The sequence below is a fragment of the Mercenaria mercenaria genome, chromosome 17 (assembly GCF_021730395.1).
Source record: "Mercenaria mercenaria strain notata chromosome 17, MADL_Memer_1, whole genome shotgun sequence".
NCBI classification, from domain to species: domain Eukaryota; kingdom Metazoa; phylum Mollusca; class Bivalvia; order Venerida; family Veneridae; genus Mercenaria; species Mercenaria mercenaria.
In genome coordinates, this window is record NC_069377.1 from 58,479,078 (window position 1) to 58,498,913 (window position 19,836).

The window sequence follows — 19,836 nt, forward strand, 5'->3', positions numbered from 1 at the left end:
CATACCAAGTTAAGTCAACACTATTCGTCTAGTGATGTTATTGCCAAAAAAACAAGGATGAGACATACACAATTTTTAGATTTGAATGGCAATGACCAATAAATGTCATTGATGATTGTGTCAATGTAAAAAGATTCGAAAGTGTCGAACTGCATGGTAAATTTCCGAAAAGAATTCCATTGGATATGTAAGATGTCCAATATTTGACAAAAAAATTGCCACAATGGTGGCCCACACGATAGCTAGCAAACTATCTGGTCCAAACCACAATAATGCAAACACATATATTCTCCGTGCAATTTGTGTTACTTGACAAATTCTGAGAGCGAGAAATAAGAACAGACCATACGAAAATGAAAATAATGAGAATAATAGCAACAACTGTACAACAATAATAACAATAAATTATTATAAAAAGTGGTATGATGAATCACATGCAAAATGTTTTATCTTTTTCGTGAAACCTTATCATTTTGGCATTACTTTTCTGTATATATCTCATGTTATTTACGTATTATGTGAAATTAAATAATTGTAAACGTTCGTATGTACATGAACGCATTATCAATGCAATTGCTCAAATCATAGTACCTAAAACACCAAATTTGATTTTACCGCATCATTTGGTATCAGTACCAAGCAAGTTGCATGTTTACTTAGAATGTTTAATTGTATAATGTTTGTATTTAGATTAGTATGATTCTGCCTCAAACCGTGTTTAAAGATGATTAAGTCGCAGGGCAAAATACTATGGCAGTTTTGTCTGTATTTCCTTTCAACAAAAATGAAAACTGATCAAAACGGGACCGGCCGACCCAGGCCGCGGCATCAACGACCCACACGGGCGGCGGTCGCACGGCGCGATCGCGGGTCTTCCCAGCCCGAGACAGTCCGAGCAGTGGGGTACCGGTTTCCCTCCAGGAGCCACCCGACCGGGGTTCCCGAGGCGACGGCCTTGCGGGACGGACGACGGGATAGGCGATTCCGGTTTAAAGTGATCGTCCCCAGGGGGGACGGAAGAAGGGCCCTCGTGCCGCCTAAATGGGCAGGGACTGCGGTCTACTCGACTGCGGTCTGGCACGCTGGGCCTCGGCGCCGTCTTGCCGGGACATCCGCCCCGTTTTTCCCCTCCTTTAGGGTTAGGTAATGATGATAATAAATATACTGAGAATACGGATTTACATAAAATTGTGCTGAAGTTTTGTATTGATTACGACAAAACCTGTTTACTATATTAGAAACAGATAATCTTAACTTGTTAACAAAAACACAAATTTATCACGTTATTAAACGCCTGTAAACATGTTAGCTATAGATGATTTTTTTTTGATACGTATAAATAAATCTGAATTTACTAGATTTTATAAAAATAGCATTTATTTCCAGGAATTTACAATGAACATATTAGCAGAACCAATAATTAGAAGATAGAGCTTCGTACAGCGGTAAGTATCTTCTATAAAGATGTTTATACACACTTCATCGTTTTATCACTTTTTCTTCACATACATAAATTTCTACTCTCAGTGTAAAACAGTGTATTTTACCATAAAAAATGCTGGTAAAAGCTGCATATCACATTGTTGATGTCCGTTCTCTAGTAAACACACTAAAACGTCTTTTCAATGAGGCGCGAATAATTTTAGGTGATCCCAAAGGATTCTGTGAAAGTCTTCTAGGTGACTTTGATGAAGATTCTCTTTTTTCTAATATCTGCAGAGAGAACATTTAAACTGTTTAAAGGAAATGCCCAGTAGTATACGATAAGACTTCAGGTCGTTTCATAACCTTATGAATCGTGTGTCAATGCATAAAATATTTCTGCGTAGCTTATTGATGTAACATGTTAAAAGGAACTGATAAAAGTAAATGATATTCTGAAATAGACCTGTAGGTGATACGGTAGCTGACAACTTAAACCTTAATATCTTTCTGGTACATTCTTACACATTTCTGGAGTTTGATAGTGACAAATGTTTTACGTGGTTTATCAAATTTGCGAAACACAACTTTGGTCATATCACGTGGTGATATTCTGAAATAGACCTGTAGGTGATACGGTAGCTGACAACTTAAACCTTAATATCTTTCTGGTACATTCTTACACATTTCTGGAGTTTGATAGTGACAAAAGTTTTACGTGGTTTATCAAATTTGCGAAACACAACTTTGGTCATATCACGTGGTGATATTCTGAAATAGACCTGTAGGTGATACGGTAGCTGACAACTTAAACCTTAATATCTTTCTGGTACATTCTTACACATTTCTGGAGTTTGATAGTGACAAAAGTTTTACGTGGTTTATCAAATTTGCGAAACACAACTTTGGTCATATCACGTGATGATATTTTTATTATAACAGTGAAATTAAATGTTTCAAGGACATTCGCACGTAATATCATATTGTGGCGCTTAAGACTGTTTGATCCATACTGACCATAACACACTAAGGAACACCAAATTCTAAATGAAAACGAAATAAGATATTAAATATTCGCCATTTACTGTCAGTTAAAAAGCTTTTCTTTTAGTTTGGATATATTACTTTTATATGCTTCTAAAAAGACCAGAAAATCCAGTATCTACCTACGGGCAAGAAAATACACTACTGTAACTAGTATAATCTTGTTAGAAGTTGCTACTTTCTGAATTCAAAACATTACTGAACTTTATTTTATTAGTGTATTTCTCCATGTCCTAATTCTATGACTTGTTACATACGTGATGCACTAACAAATAGTGTCCTAAATATGGCAATTTTATAAAATAAAATCTTACTTTATTGATAAGGGTATTGAAAACCTTGTTAACCTCTACCACTTCAGTTGATGCTGAACATTCTGTTACCAGATAACCGTCGTGCCTCCATTTCAGTTCCTCTGTTTTCTGGCAACTCACACACCTGTTAAAAAAAACGCTAGTATAGTCTTCTTTCTTTTATTGCAACCAGATGAAGCATTCATGCCAAAATTAAAATATCGTTCCTGCTCTTTAATTTAAGAGGCAAAATAACCTCATTAAATCTTGAAATATATTCTGATAAAAAGCTGGTGATGAGGCCAACTCTCTGACAATGCCAGAAAGCACAGAAATAATGTATAGTCAACAACCTCCTTAGGCTTTGTCAGTTTAACTATTCCTGAACATATTTGTTTACAATGTGTTTTTTTTTAAATCCATTTTCTATATACATGTACATGTAACTATTTCAGCTTTTATTCAAATTCAAAGGAGTGTTTCAGCTAGTTGAGCCGTGCCATGAGAAAACCAACATAGTGGGTTTGCGACCAGCATGGACCCAGACTAGCCTGCGCATCCGCGCAGTCTGGTCAGGATCCATGCTGTTCGCTTTTAAAGCCTATTGGAATTGGAGAAACTGTTAGCGACCAGCATGGATCCTGGCCAGACTGCGCGGATGCGCAGGCTGGTCTGGATCCATGCTGGTTGCAAAGCCACTATGTTGGTTTTCCCATGGCACGGCTCAGTTTGTTTTAGCTGATGATTTAGCTGATGTACTAAGTACGAAGCTATTCGTATGAAACTTACAAAAAAATGTTACAAAATGAAAATACCAACTGAACGTCCTCAAACTGTGTATATTTAGATACCACCAAAGCGTGGTATCATGGTTATCAGTAATAAGTTGGCGGTTAACAGAAGCAGAAGCTTTATAATCCAAAAGCTGTTTTATCTTCCTAATGCAAAAACAACTTATAAATGAATAATTCTTATTCTCAAAGCCCTGCGGTTTGGTGTAAAGCTTACAATCAAAAACAGTGAAAGCTTTTATTTCAAAAACTTTAAAGATAAGGGAGATTTTAATGCTCATTCTGTAGAACTAATTCTTGTAAATCTATATATAGCTTAAAAACAATGATCTAACATCGAAAAATCTCGATCTCCTATTTCTTCTTCTATTCAAAATTAAAAAAAAACCGAAGCTCCTGAACGTGTTTCCTTGCATTAAGAACAAAAACGAATGTGAAATACACGGTCGTAAAAGTGGCAAGTTATAAATGTGGAAACAAATCATTGTTTGTTTACGAAACATTTGTACTCAATTATAAAAAGCATTAAATAGAATGAACGTTCACTAAATGGAAGCGTTTATATGAGATTGTAGATAATGCCGTTTAACAATATTATGCATCTTCGAATTAACAGATAAATAAGAGATGTGTAAATTTTAGTAGTTTATCAAATGCGTTCATATGCTTTACAGAGTGCGAAAATTCTAAATATGTTGGATACTTATTTTATGTAATACTCACCTGTCATGAGTTAAATCTGCTTTGTTTCCAAGCAAAACAACAGGCACTTGCGTAGATGGCTTTTTCTCTCGTCTTATCCAATCACAGATGCCCTCAGCAAATTCAAAACTATGTCTGTCATTTATTGCATACACCACAACTATACCATCTACTTTGTTTAAAAATTCCTTGTTTCCTGATCTCTGTTCAATTTGCTGAAGACAGATGAAGATATAACATTGAAAGGTACATATAAATATTTACGTTCACATCTTTAGTTTGAACTGACTGTTATCAATTTTGGCAGAAAGATTTGGCAGTTGTACTCAATCAAGACTCGCAGATTTACGGTCGTCATGCATTTATATTTTCGCTTCATCAATATTTGGTACGATTAATTTGTCTCGAGTGCTTTGTGTACTGATAAATATGTGTGCTTCTATTGCCTTGTTCTATGCTTTCCCTGGTACTGACATCTATTGTTTCTTCTGTTTCGAAGACATTCACGTCGCAAAGCAGCCTTTCCAATATCATTACTACCTGTAAGGAACTCATTTAGAAAACAGTATTAAATGTCTTTAATTTTTAAAAATCATTCGATAACTGATAAAATGAAACAAAATGGTAAGTTACACTGCGGATACTATATCAGAGATCATCTAACCTTTCTAGAAATGTCTGTAATTTTCAATGGCACATGTTTTCCATCGACATTAACATTTCTTTCGTACGTCATTTCCGGTGCGTGCGCATATTCCGTCAAATACCTTCCTGTCAAATATCGTACTGCAACCGCTTAAATAGAAAAAGTTCTACTGATTCAAAAATTGAAATATATATTGTATTGATATGAGTCAGTGCTGTTCTTTTCTTATACAGGTTGCATACAGTCATGTAATACTAAACCTGAACCTCAGGTAACGGCTATTCAAGGCGACACTGACATTGATACTCACATGATGTATTTTATAATTGTTTTAATATATTTAAAATTAGTCTAAGTCAACCAAGCATGAAAGTAAAAATTTAAACCCAAACATGTCTGTCAGATTATTTTTGAAAATCAGCATTGATGTCATAGTTGGATAAGTAAATGTCAAAACAACTAGTACAATGAATTGCTACAATTGTCCCATTAGATTATGTTGACATGGATCATCAAACAAAATTCAGATAAGAGTAGTCATGTTTTAAATTTAGGTAACTCTACAAACTAGAATAACTTCGTGAGGCTATTAGCTACAATGGTAGGCCATCTGTTCCAACAAAAGAACAAAGATATATACGGTGAGATACAAAAAAAATCTTTGAAGAGTTGATGTACATATCTAAGTAAAACCTGGACAATTTAGAAAGAAGTATATATTTATCACAGCAATAACTGTGCAGCAAGTTCTATCTCATGTGGTTCTAGGCCGAACAATTGTGCATGAAAACATTTGGAACATTCCATTACCCATGTATATTTGTTAGAGGCGACTTATGGTGTTGAACACATAGTTTTGATGTATTTCTGTGCTTCAATATGAAAGTTTAATTCCATATCTCAAATTCATATTTCGATGTAAATGAGATGTGAAACCAAAATATTTGGTCCTGTCTAGCGCCATATAGCCTAGCTGTGTTATCTTGGTGCGCCTTAAAAGTCAAATCAAAATCAAAACTAGAATAACGTTCGTTCTTTTGGTCAACCCTTTAAACCGATTATTCGGTTGTTTTTATATCTGCATAAGCGATAAGACAGAAAGTATTTTCAATGAAACAGAAAATAATTGATATTGACGTATACTTGCAATAATGGGCTGTTGGTTTTGATATTTCAAATAAAGCATTTACATTTAGAGAAAACCATAATAATAAACATTTTATCTTTTGTATCTATATATATGTTTAAAACAAATCATGTCCACTATAATTGTTCTGTAGGGGTTGAAGAAAAGTATAAATCAATGTCTTAATAATGGTCTTATAAAATATTTATGGTAAGAAGTCGGATATATTTCACTTTGATATTTCACTATAAAATATATTTTTCACTGCAACGGAACTGTAAAGTGCTTTGCAATCAGACTGATCATGTAAAAGGAAGCTTTTATCAAAGAATAGAAGTGCGAATTTATTTGTTACTGCCATGGCTTTTCAGAGAAAAAACGCATTTAAGAGAGTATATATGTTTAATAACAAATGGACAACTAAACTTAGAAAATTATGTGACGTGTATCATGGACTGAAAATAGTTTGTAAAACTTGGATAATGAAGGTGTTGCAAATTGAAATTGTATCTTAAAATTCATTTAAGATCAATGTAAACAGTCATTCGTATTTCGAATTAAAAAAAAAATGACACTGACATATTTAGTTTTGTAATACTGCGTCCCTTGCTATCTGAAAATCACATTATATAGACTACCTAAACTCTAATAGGAATATTTCAAATAGTTTATATGTTGATCTAACCGGAGGCTAAATGAAGAACGATAAGCGAGAAGGCTTAACACGCATATATATAACTGACTGAAAACAAGAAATACATTTGTTAATTGTATGCAGAATTTTTAGAGGAAAAATACAAAAGTAAAACCAATAAATTGCGGGTATTATAATAATTTTTTAAACACTTGTTACTTTAACTTGTAATCCTACATAATTCAAAAAGCATTGCAATAAAAAATGGTATTTTAATAGCATTGTAAGTGAAATGGAAATAGCTTCCGATGAACATCCATTTTGATTATTTGAAAGATGAAAATGAACGTTTCCATGCTGATACTTGACTGACAGATTTTATGCTTCGTCAATATATATTCATGTTTTACTGGCAGATTATTTCGTATCGGCAGTACGTCATAAAACATAAGCAGGGTAAGAACTATTAAACATTCCTCAGACAATATTTAAACAAAACACCTGCTGCTGTCTTAGCAATTACGATGTTTAAAGTTCACCAAATGAATGTTCTTGAAACACATGGTTTGATCGCAATGAGTAATGCATTTAGAAAGCATGATTTAACTGCTTTACATAATTGAAAGTTTTAAAGACTGAGAAAAGGAGCCAAGAGCAAATTTCCAAAATATTTGTAATAAAAATGTTCGCCCTAATAACTGAAGTCATAAACCATATACCTGAAATAGTCGGTAAGTATAAGCATTACATCGCAAGTCAAGAAAGAAATTGTATTGTACATGACCTATTTATATTCATTTTACCATTTTTCTTACATGATCGGTCCTTTATTTTTCTGCTAAGCAACAATTTTCATATAACGCTCTACGTACAAATGGAGACTTCTACACAAACTTGATGAAAACAGTAATCATCCTTAAGATTGCAAATTCGTACTATTACTAAAGCACATAAAATATAAAATACTAAATTGTTTAATGGGACAAATACTTTTCTGATTAATTGGGATCACCTGTGGCTGACCGTTGCGGCTTCACAACTTCGCTTTTGTCGCGAAATTCTTTCATATGTATAAGCTATCCAGTCTGTGTACCGATGGTCGGTGATTCTACCAAGGTGCCAGCCAGTTCCTGAAATAATGTTTAGAGGGGCACCTAGGGTCTACCTTTAGGGGTCGCATTATGTCCTATAACTGTGTAGTTTGTCGAACCAACAAAACAAATAATTTCAAACGATGCTTCATATTGCATCTTAAACGGACAGGTTTATAGCAAAAAATTTATTTATTTTCATAAATTTAAATAAGATTTTACATCTTGCATATGTGTAAAACAACTAACCTGTTTTTCCAACATTTTCCTTTCCTAAAACTACAATATGAACTGTCCCTTTCATGTTTTATTATACGTTTTTTTACTTATTACATTTATGTAAATTGTATTCCTTTCACGACAATGTGTTGAATGTGGATGTTTTGATATTTAAATCCTTTGTAAATTTAAATTTTAACTGTCGCACGTTATTTTGATCACACCATTAAGATAGCCCAGTTGAAACATTTTGCTTCATTTGTATATTTAAATTTATTGAATTATTACTCCACTTAAGTTTCTACCGACACGATTTGATTTGAATAAGTTTAGAACGTAATTTAAATGGGGTTTTTTTCCGCTAATTTATATTGTACTCAACGTTGTTCCTTGTATTCAATTGTTAAGTATAAATACTCATAAATGATCACAGTATTTCCACTTTATGTGGAATAATAGTGTTATTTAAAATATCGAAACTATTACAAAAAACACATATGTGAATGACATTCTGTTAACTAATACATAATCCAAGCACTTCATTTATCGAATATAATCACGGTCGGTCTTAAACCTTTGAAACCCCACTGATAATGCGTTAATGAAAGTAAGACAAAAATATCAAACATTCCGGTGAAACCAAGTTGCCGCATGGCGGGGTACTTTAGATGTTCCAATATAGTTTAACTGATATCCATACAGGTAAAGGAACGAAAGAAGACGGCTTATTATTGGAAGTTAAGTGTATGACGAAAGCAGTTTAACCTTGGATTGTAAACGGACAATTATAATAATGCCTTCTCTCCTGAATAAGTAACGTTATTACATAAACTGTTAATAAAAACTTGTTAAAAGAGTTATACATTACAGCAACCATCATTTTAAGCCAAACATTAACACGAGAAATGTGATCACACAAATTATATGTAAAACAGGCATAAGCGTGTTCGGAACATCTACAATTTAAGATAAAAAAAAAAGGAAACGCATTCTAAGCAAGGCAACAGGTCACAATGGTGTTTGTCATTTTATTGATTTGAAATTTAAAAAAAAAATGTTTTCTACCGAAAACGAAGACTATGTGTATATTGCTTTTATATTTATTCAACATTCTGTATCAAATATTTTCTACTTTTCTCAATTATCAGTAAGAGTCCGGGGTTATTTGAGAGAACACTTCAACACCTCAAGAGAAAAGTCAAATAAACTATGACATATTCTCTCACTGTTAAAATTTTGAGCCGTGCCATGAGAAAACCAACATAGTGTGTTTGCGACCAGCAAGGATCCAGACCAGCCTGCGCATCCGCGCAGTCTGGTCAGGATCCATGCTGTTCGCTAACAGTTTCTCCAATTCCAGTAGGCTTTAAAAGCGAACAGCATGGAGCCTGACCAGACTGCGCGGATGCGCAGGCTGGTCTGGATCCATGCTGGCCGCACACCCACTATGTTGATTTTCTCATGGCACGGCTCAAATAATGATCAATGAAAGGCTCGTTTGGAGTTTTCAGACAGGCACCATAAACATACAAAATAGATATATTGAGCAGCACGATGTCGCAGACATATTCAAAAATCATTAAAAAGTCATTTGCATTTTTGACTAGCTTGAAAATAAATGTGTATTGCGTTGAGAGTCACTTGAAAACAATGAAATATATTTAATTGATATATTAATTACAACTGTAGGCCAAACATTTCAATCTGCCGTTAAAATTTAATTTCTTACATGAAGATAAAGAGAAACATCTACTTTTGTAGTTCTTGTAAAGAGCTCTTAAGACTTTGGTTAGGAAAAAGACGTACACATTTCTTTGAAAGAGCAAACACTGGTCATAGGCATAAAACAGGTTAAAAAAATTCGACTGGCATGTGCAATGATAAATGATATATGATGGTAATTACTTTTTGTAACACTAGGAAGAGTCATTTGTTCCAACAGTCCATCTTTGAAAGTGAATATTACAAAAAAGTAAAACATCCATGATCCAAAGATTATTCACATTTTTTCACCCTTTATCATAATCAACCAATTAAACGCATTAAGATTTAGCCTTACATTTAGAAAAAAAAATCAAACAACACCAACTCATAGAATGAAAAGGTTGTTTCACATGAAAATGGAACAGCATATAAAACATGTAATAATACTCTACACAACAACTGTTAGTTTACTGATACATACATTGAATTCTGGAAAAGGGCTCCATAAGGGGCCACACGTTCGGACAGTTCAACGCCTTTAAAAACTCACCATTTTCAAAGAACTGTTACATATCTTCGTTTCGATGCATTTGCAATAATGTCCCAATGTTGAAATTTCACACAACTATGTTGAACGTAGTTTTCAGCAATTGTGTATTTTTATTTATTTACAAATGGTATTCATTTTTAAAGAGGGGGACTTACTATATTTTAAGTATCCGTCGTACGGGAGAATACTGGTCAGGTAGATTGTTGGTAAAGATGTGGTTCGTTTATCAAATATATCCGTGTTTGAAAATATACTCTTAAACCTTAAGAAAATCTGGTTGCATTAACTGAGAAAACATTTGTAGGAGAAAAAAATATCTTTTTATTATTTTGCATATAATGAAACAAAGGCACGTTTCCTAACAGTAAATTTAACAAATGCACCATGTGGACCCATGATAAGGTATGTGAAGCGTTGCAGATTCTGTTAAATAACTGTTTGATTTATTAAAACAATTAAGACAAAACAAACAAACAAACATAGGAACACAGTGGGGCACAAACTCATATTCACAAGTAATAATAATAATGATTAATATCCCAAAGGTTCCAGACTACGCTCCACCCATTGCTGATTTATTTCAAACTTTTATGAACGCCGTTTCATTCTTACTTTGTCCTTTGAGACGCATTTTTGCAAAACTGAAGCTTTTGATGATACTCCCAGGTAACTTTGTTTATGATTAGATAGAACCCAAAATATTGAAAAGCAACTATGTTCGTTAAGTAGTTAATGATGTAAGATTAAACTTTTCTACTGTTTAGAATTTTTTTCATACTCTGTGAGCTTGAAGCACGTTAGTTTCTAAGACAAATAAGAGCAGAAAAAATACAGGTCAGCGCACTCGTTTTTATTTTACAAAGCTTTTTTCACCCAATGTTTAAGCACGTCTGAAATTAAGTAGGCCTAAAACTGAAAAACAGAGAGGGAGGATACTTTTTAAAACTTATAATATCCTACTATCCAACTTAATCTTATAGAGATTTCAGGTCTTACAGGTCACTGTGAATACATTATGTATCAGTATTATATAAGCATAAATGTCAGTAACAAATCGTTTACATATTTCTACGCCCACTTTTTTCAATGGAGAACATCTATTTGTATCAACAAAAAATATGTTGTTAAGATTTTAAAATAATTTGCTGTTGTTTTATTTTTTGACAAATCAGAATGATTCAAAATGAAAAGAAAAATGTTAGAGTTACCGTGCATCTAAGAGATATATTTAGAATAATCCCTTAAAAACTGGTGAATTTTGATACTTTTAGTTCTTTTAGTTTTGATTTAAACTTCCTAGATAATATAAAAGATAGGTAAGGGTAGATTTCTCGGAAGCACAGAGCACCACAAACATAGCCACCACAGAGCCACGCGTTTGCAAAGTAGGCCCACAACAAAACAAGCGTAACGGAAAAAATATTATAGATGGGTTGCTTCAAAAATTCAACAAGTGCATCGATGCAAAATATAGAAAAATGGGGAGGAAGGAGTAGGGGGTAGAAGGGTGGGGGTGGTTGAAGGGGAAAGTAGAACAAGGGTGAATATACGTACAAAGGGAATGCTACGTTCTTTAATCACAGTTACCCTACAACGTAAACTACAGCAGCGCAGACACTCATGTACAAAAGACAAACAAACAAACACAACCACACACATATAAACACACGCACACACACACACACACACACACGCACACGCACACGCACACACAAAACTCAAATAGATAAACAAACAGACAAGTAAGATATCACAAGACTGTAGTGCACCGCGCAAGGCATACAGACGCACAAGCACACACACGCACACACATAAGCAGGCAGAAACAACAATCGGGTACCGCCTAAGGATTCCGGCAGTCAAAATTACTCATAGTGAAAGGAGAGGGGATTCCAAAGCAAGGGAGCGCAAATTCAAGGGGAAAGGATGGGAGGGGGCGATAGGGGGAGTGAGGAGAAAGAGGAAAGAACCACTAATAACAAACAAGACAATAAAGGCAACACGAAATACAAGACGGACAGAAAACAAGTTGAAAATAGGGGCACCGCCTTGGAACGGCAGTAATCTATATAAAGGAATATGGGGGGTTTAAACGCGTTTAGGGCATGCCAACCTCGCACTTACCCTATTTTCAACAAGTTAGACAACACAATGTAAATAAAGTTGTATGTTAAAAACTTTTATTTGAGTTGTAGCTGATCATTATATGTATCAATCAGGAATTAGTACTTAAATAGATATTTGAAATTAACGACGATTAAGGCAAATGCCGATCAACAAGGGGAAATTGTTTTTTCGCAACAAGTAGAATCTTTTTGGTCAAATAGTACATTATTAGCCACATTTTGATGATTTAGCATTTATTTTCAGCATAGATTTTGGTAGAAAGAAATATTCAAAGAAACAGTTTTCAAAATGGCGAATATCCTCTTAATACATTCGTACATCCTAAAGCCATATACTGGATCAATTTAAACGGTCACTTCAGCTTTTTTAAGACAATGTCATTCCTGGGTATAGTTTTTCTATCATTACTAATTATAATCATGTCTGTTATCATTTTGTTATGCACTATGCTGTTGTCCTTTAACAAAGTTAGTAAAAATGAACAAATATAAATATTTGTCAATAATAAATCTTTTCAGTCTATTCATATTTAAGTATATTATCTATCACTCTTCAGTAATCATGTTAACCAACCAAAACATCATGACAATTAAAAATGCAATAAGTGATAATTATCATCAACTGAACCTAAAAGGCAATAATAATTTTATCATGTAGGAACTTTTGAAGAAAGAATTGGAAGATCCAAACATTTATATTTATGGTACATTTTTCAATGGTAACCCTTGTGGTTCCCTGCTGTTATTTTGATCACGTTTGATATCTCTTTTCAGTGAGCTTTATTTTGCACCTTTACCAGGATTAGATTCACCAGTGGTGTTTTTTCCACACCATGCCCGCTGTATTCCTTTATTTGTTATTTCGTCTTTGTTATAAAGTTCTTTTACTTTGTCTTTGTTATAAAGTTTTTTTTACTTTGTCTGTACTGCTGCAGGATTTCATTTAGGAGAGTGTGCTTTTGTCCCAATTTTTAATCAATTAAATTATCCTTCTATGATAATTTTAGATAGATAGATTTACTTTGACTTAACAATTAGTCAATAAACTTTTAAAGTTATACCAGCACTGCCTACAGGCGAAAAAATATTGTGCCAGAATGGTTATCGCATAGAGTGGCACTTTATGCCGAGCTAAAAGTGTTTCATGTCAACTGAGGTTAGTTAAGTGAAAGTGTCAACAAACATAATTGTGTGCATAGCAACTTTATCTTTCGAAATAAACAAATATTGATACTAATTGTCTTTTTAATCACTACCTTTGATAAAGATGTCTGTAAGTTTAGATTGATTAAAAGTAGCATTTAAAGCAAACCCATACATAAACCACTTGACATACTTCATTTTTTCTTCAAAGTATAGACATAAAGTGAACAAATGGTTGCAGTAATTTTAATGAAATAATACTATTTTTTGACAAGCTGTAATAATTATGTATGCTTTCAGATTATTGTATTATTTTTGACACTGTCATTTCAAATCATTTGTAACATTTGATATTTACAATATCTTATTCAGTTTAGAAAACATCAGCGAGTATAATTTAGTTTTTTCAGAGAGTTGAAGAGCGAAATACGTCTAGTATTTTCTTAGTGAAAAATATCAAGTATGTTTTCCAAGGATAAGACTCTACAAAGTACAATATGTATCCTATAATAATTTGAAACATATAAAACATACTTTGAACTTATATTGAAACTAACAAATATCCTCCATACATGTATCGACGATTTACTTGTTGTGATCGAGATCATAGTTTTGTTTATCAGTTCCAGTACATTAAATCACGGGTGGAAATATAAATTGAGTTTGTTCTCATTTATCTTCATTGCTTACCTCATGTATGATAATCTCAAAGATTTTCTTCAGATTATCACAAAGTCAAACTGAGGTCAATTTATTTATGAATTAAATGCAAATTAATCAAACTCAGAACATCATTTTTCCTAACATTAATTGTCATTTACAATGATTAAGTGGCACGGCTTTTTTAAATATAAATCTGTACACTGGAATTAATCCGATATACTACCCGGGGCATACTGGATCTTTGATGTATAAACATATATAATACATTCATTGGAGAAGTATATGGTAGTTACATGTAGCTGTTTATAGAGATTGTCAATTTACTAACAATGAAGATAAAATAAAAAAGTGGAAAACCACAGACATAAATGAAAATGTTGCAAGCTCGGTTTGACTGAGCCCTTATGAACGGTAGTGGAAATGCAAGCTACCGTCCACTCCCTCTAGCAGAACTCAACATTTACACATGTTATAAATACCAGAATATAAGTTAGAGACATCCGCAGACGTATTCATACTGCGGCGCACATGGAACATTCAGTGATGCACAGAGTGCAATCACATGAAAAAGCGGCGTATGGTCCCAGATAAAATAGTGGCTTTTCCTTAAACGAGAAAACAATGGGCAGAACTAAACTAACTGGAATTTAGAGAGAGGATCTGTGGTTATGGAGCCTGCATTTCACAGAAACTTCCAAACGACAAGATTAAAAAGCAGGCACCATATCCAATGGGGTGATTAAACAATACCCTGATTATTCCTTTGTCAGTTGCTGAAAAGTTTTGCCATCAAAATGTGTAAAAGAGGACCAAAAGTGACATAACTATTTAGTTTTTTTTTTAATTATTGTTGTAGCAAACATTGAATTCTAGCACATTTCATAGCGCGAAAAATATCATTGGGACACGATGCTGAAGGTTATGAACTGTCGTAATAATGCGCTACAGATAGAAACTTTGATTATAAAAGTAACATAGAATGCATGACCATTTTATCAGACTTACTTAATGTTAAAATGTTTACCACTTTCTTCTTTACTTTGGACTGTCAAGAGATTTGCTTCGCTGAAAAACGTTGTCCTACGGTGAGTTTTAGGAGAGGATTAAGAAAAGTAACAATTAAAATATCAGACAGAACTCACGAGTTCAAAACATATATGGAAAAACATCGTTTCCAAGATGTTAAGCAAGTTATAGATGTGATGTTTAAAATAAGTGTAATTTTCATTTTATTAAAATGTCAAAGGCTTATCTTTTCAAGTCTATACGTAATTGCATTATTTCATATATCGAATCATAGAAAATTTTCAAAAACTAGTGGTTTCAAACAAAACAGGACTGAATAAAACAAATTTACTTATACCGAAAATATTGTTGAATGATTCTTGCATAAATAATAAACTCCTGAATGAATGCCGAATGAATTCTTTTGACTGAGAAAAATCTTTTCTCTTACAATATTGGGCTCTAGCTGAAATTTCAAACAAATTGCTCTTCTATTGATCACTGTATTTAAATTTATATACTAGTAAACAATAGAGAAAACTAACCTGTTTTTCCTACATTTTCCTTTCCTAAAACAACAATGTGAACAGTTCCTTTCATTCTGTTATCATTGCACACACTAGCAACTTTTGGTGTGCTCCTTTACTACTTGGGTAATATTCATCAAAATAGTTACATGTTATCATGTGCACGTGATCAATATACAGCACTTCAAACTGTGTCAAAAAAATTTAATGAATTATTGCTGTGCTCCAAGTTCACTACATATTAAATACTTCAATAAATTTAGTAGACTGAAGTGTTTATTCCGCTAATAAATTGCGCTTGAATTTCATTTAGAGGTAAATGTACATTGCAAGGAAGGACAGTGTTAAAACTGTAAAACAAATTACAGTATATATGTTAACTCGCAATGACCATGAATAATATCTAAAAATATCAAAAATGTTCTTAAAAGATGTTAAAAAGATATACCATTCTGATCCTGTTCATCAGTACGTAATCCATGCTATCAGTTAAGCTAATGCAAATAGCATTTCAAACCAAACTGATAGCACGCTAGTGAAAGTGTGTACTGAGAAACAAAACATGAAAATGTCACTAAACCAGACTATTATCTGGCTGGTACTGAAGCTTTTTAGCTGGCTTACGGAAGGTCGGCGGTTTTATCCAGGTGGCCGCTCGTGATGAAATAATGCACGGAGGGGCACCTGTGGTCTTCCTCCACCATCAAAGCTGGAAAGTCGCGATATGACCAAACAGAAACAAAACAAACACAACCTTTTTGTAAAAGTCAATTCTTTAAACATTTATGCATTCATGGCTATAGGATTTCGTTTTGGAGAAAGTGATTTTAGTCCTAATTTTTAATTATTTAATTCATCCTTTAAGTTATATGATACTTTAAAATACAATGTTATTTACTTTGACTTAACAGTTAGTCAATACAATTTTCAAAGATTTCATACAGGTGAAAAAATATTGTGCCAAAAATGTATCTTATATAGTGGCACTTTATGACTGATGACAGTGTTTTATGTCAACTGAGGTTAGTTAAGTGAAAGTGTCAACACACATAATTATATGCAGAGCAACGTTATCTTTCGGGTAAACAGATATTATTGCTAATTGTCTTTTTATCAATTCCTTTGATAAAGATGTCTATAAGTTTATACCGATTAAAAGTAACATATAATGCAAACCCATTTATAAAAAACAAAGACAAATATCAAACAGGGAATGCCACGCACCAAACACGCAGCCTCCCCAAAACGAAACCTACAGCACGCAGACGCACACACACACATACACGCGCACACACACAAGGCCAATACACCACAAACACACACACACATACACGCGCACACACAAAGCCAACACATTAGGACAAAACGAACAAACAAAGGAACACAGTGGGACACCGCCTTGGAACGGTCAGTGGCAAAATCACAAATGGGGAGCTTAAACCGGTTTATGGTGCGCACTCATTCTCACTCTTACTCCCCACCATGTTCTAAAGACACGGGACAGTGTAAATAAAAGTAATCCCCTCCAGGTGAATCTCTAACACACGTAATGGAAACAAAAAGGCATGGCATGTAAAACACAAAAATGCTCGTATATAAATATATAAAAAGCAAACCTTTAGAACCAAAAACGTATGTACTCAGTGCCTTTTCAGAAGACAGAGCAACAAGAGAAACACCCTTAAGGGCCCGACGAAACAGGCCAGAAGACAGAGATCAAAACAGTTCAGTCCTGGTAGGATTTAAAAATTGCTTATGATAGAGTCCTCCCCCTCTTCCGTCAGACACAATCAAAGAGGAAACGGTAGTGTCCAACTGTAAAAAGGTTGAACACTAAACATGAAGTATGTCTCAAAACAGTTGGGTCGTAACCGATAAACCACTTACATCATTCATTCCTTCTTCAAAGTATGTATAGACAAAGTGAACTATATGAATGGTTGTCGCAATTTCAATAAAATAATATTAATATTTGACTAAATTTAGTAATTCTATATGCTGTCAGGTATTTTATTCTGGCACTTTCATTTCAAATGGTTTGTAACATATGATATTTACAAATTTTATTCAGTTTGGAAGACATTAGCAAGTATTATTCTATAGTTTTGTTATCACAGGTTTTCTTTTTTCAGCGAGTTGAATAATTGGAATATAAGAGTGAAATACATCTAGTATTTAGCGAAAAATATCAAATATATTTTACACGGAATGACTTATATTTTATTAAAACATATAAAACATACTTCAATTTTACACTAAAACAAAACAAATGTCCCTCATACATGTATAGACTATTTGTTGAATCGAAGTTATATTTTTGTTTATCGGTTCACGAGTGGAAATATAAATTGAGTTTGTTCTCATTTATCTTCATGTTTACCTCATATATCTCATAGATTTTGTTCGGATTATCACAGTCAAACCGATGTTAATTTATTATGAATTAAATGCAAATTAATTCAACTTCAAACATCATTTTCCTAACATTATTTGTCATTTACAATGATTGTCTGGCAGAATTTTAAATATTAATCTGCACAAATGAACTACCCGGTGCATTCTTATTTAATTATCTGACTGGGTCTTTGATGTATCATACATTTATCGGAGAAGTATATAGTAGTTCCATTTAGCTGTTTACGATAGAGATTGTCAATTTTCTAACAATGAAGATTCCGTTGTCATTTGAAATTAAAATTCACTTACGCATCCAAATTGTGTAAAAATGGACATTACTATTTAGGTCTTATTTTTAGATTATTCTTGTAGAAACATTGAATTCGAGCAAAATTCACACCGCGAAAAGTAATATGGGAACACAAGGTATATTTTTAGACGTAGAAGGTACTAAATTGTCGCAATGATTTACTACAAAACAAAGTGGAGTGATAGAAACTTTGATTATAAAGGTACCATTTGACTAGACATGCATAATGCGCAAATGTTTGCCGCTTTCTTCTTCACTTTTGATTTTCACGAAGTTTGCTTTGTTGAATGGCGTTTTCACGGCGAGTTTAAGAAAAATAACCCTAAAATATCGGACAGAAATAATGATTTCAAAACATATATGAAAAAAGAATTAATTCGTTTCAACGATGGAAGTATGTAATAGAAGTGTCATTTTCATTCTGGCTTAACGTTATAAGTTTATACGTAATTACATTATTTCATATATCGAATCATTCAACTTTTACAAAAACTAGTTGTTTCAAACAAAATAGCACTGAATAATACAAATTTTTATTCAAACGAAATACATTATTGTATGTTTCTTGTATAAATGAACGAATGCCGAACTGACCTTATAGTTACTGAGCAAATACTGAATATCTTTTTTTCTCTTACAATAGTGGGCTTCAGTTGAAATATCAACAAGTTGCTCTATTATTGCTCATTGGATATAAATAAATTATACAATCTAACATAAATGCAAGAAACCTAACCTGTTTTTCCTACATTTTCCTTTCCCAAAACAACAATATGAACAGTTCCTTTCATTCTGGTATAACTGCACAAACTAGCAATTTTGGTGCATTCCTTTGGGTCTTCTTATTAAAGCTTTGGGTAATATTTATCAAATAAGCATTACATGTTATCAATTGCACGTTATCAGTAAACCGCACTTCAAACAGTAGTTTGTTTCAAAGTTATTTAATGAATTATTGCAGTGCTCCACGTTCTCTTCATATTAAATACTTCAGTCAATTTAGTAGGCCACTGAAGTGTTTATTTCGCTAATATATTGCAAATGAATTTCATAGGTCAATGTACATTTCAAGGAAGGCCAAAGTTAAAACTGTGAATGCAAATTACACTATATATCTTCAGTCGCAGTGAAAATATCAAAACTGGTCTTGTTAAGAAGATACACCATTCACATCCTGTTCGTCAATGCATTCCATTAAGCCAAATGTAAACAGCATTTTAAACCCAACTGATAACACGGTAATGAAAATGGGTAAGAAACAAAAGATAAAAATGCCACTGTCACAACGCTATTATCTGGCGGGTAAACGTTCGGTATTTCATAACCTACGGCTAAGAGGTATTCAACTCAAAATGGAACTCTATGAAATTTAAATATCTCGGAAGGCGTGCACGAGAATTACGAAATTTGTGCATTGCATTGTTTTCTTCGTTACAACATTTC

The 19,836-nt window shown here is 33.3% G+C and overlaps 1 protein-coding gene across 3 annotated transcripts; it reads right to left on the minus strand.

Moving 5' to 3' along the window:
* Positions 1–1,359: 1,359 nt before the first annotated feature.
* LOC123536863 (ras-related and estrogen-regulated growth inhibitor-like) lies at positions 1,360–19,285 on the minus strand. Of its 3 annotated transcripts, none has more exons than XM_045320348.2 (5): positions 19,130–19,285; positions 4,917–5,047; positions 4,274–4,467; positions 2,781–2,904; positions 1,360–1,713 (listed from the first exon to the last, which is right to left on the minus strand). In XM_045320348.2, exons 1-5 carry the CDS (start codon positions 19,182–19,184, stop codon positions 1,576–1,578), a joined length of 642 nt encoding a protein of 213 aa, XP_045176283.1. In that variant the 5' UTR covers positions 19,185–19,285; the 3' UTR covers positions 1,360–1,575. The 3 variants fall into 3 exon arrangements, with proteins under 3 accessions (XP_045176283.1, XP_045176284.1, XP_045176282.1); XM_045320349.2 differs by lacking the exon at positions 19,130–19,285 and adding an exon at positions 15,705–15,839; XM_045320347.2 differs by lacking the exon at positions 19,130–19,285 and adding an exon at positions 7,999–8,658.
* Between the last annotated feature and the right edge of the window lie 551 nt (positions 19,286–19,836).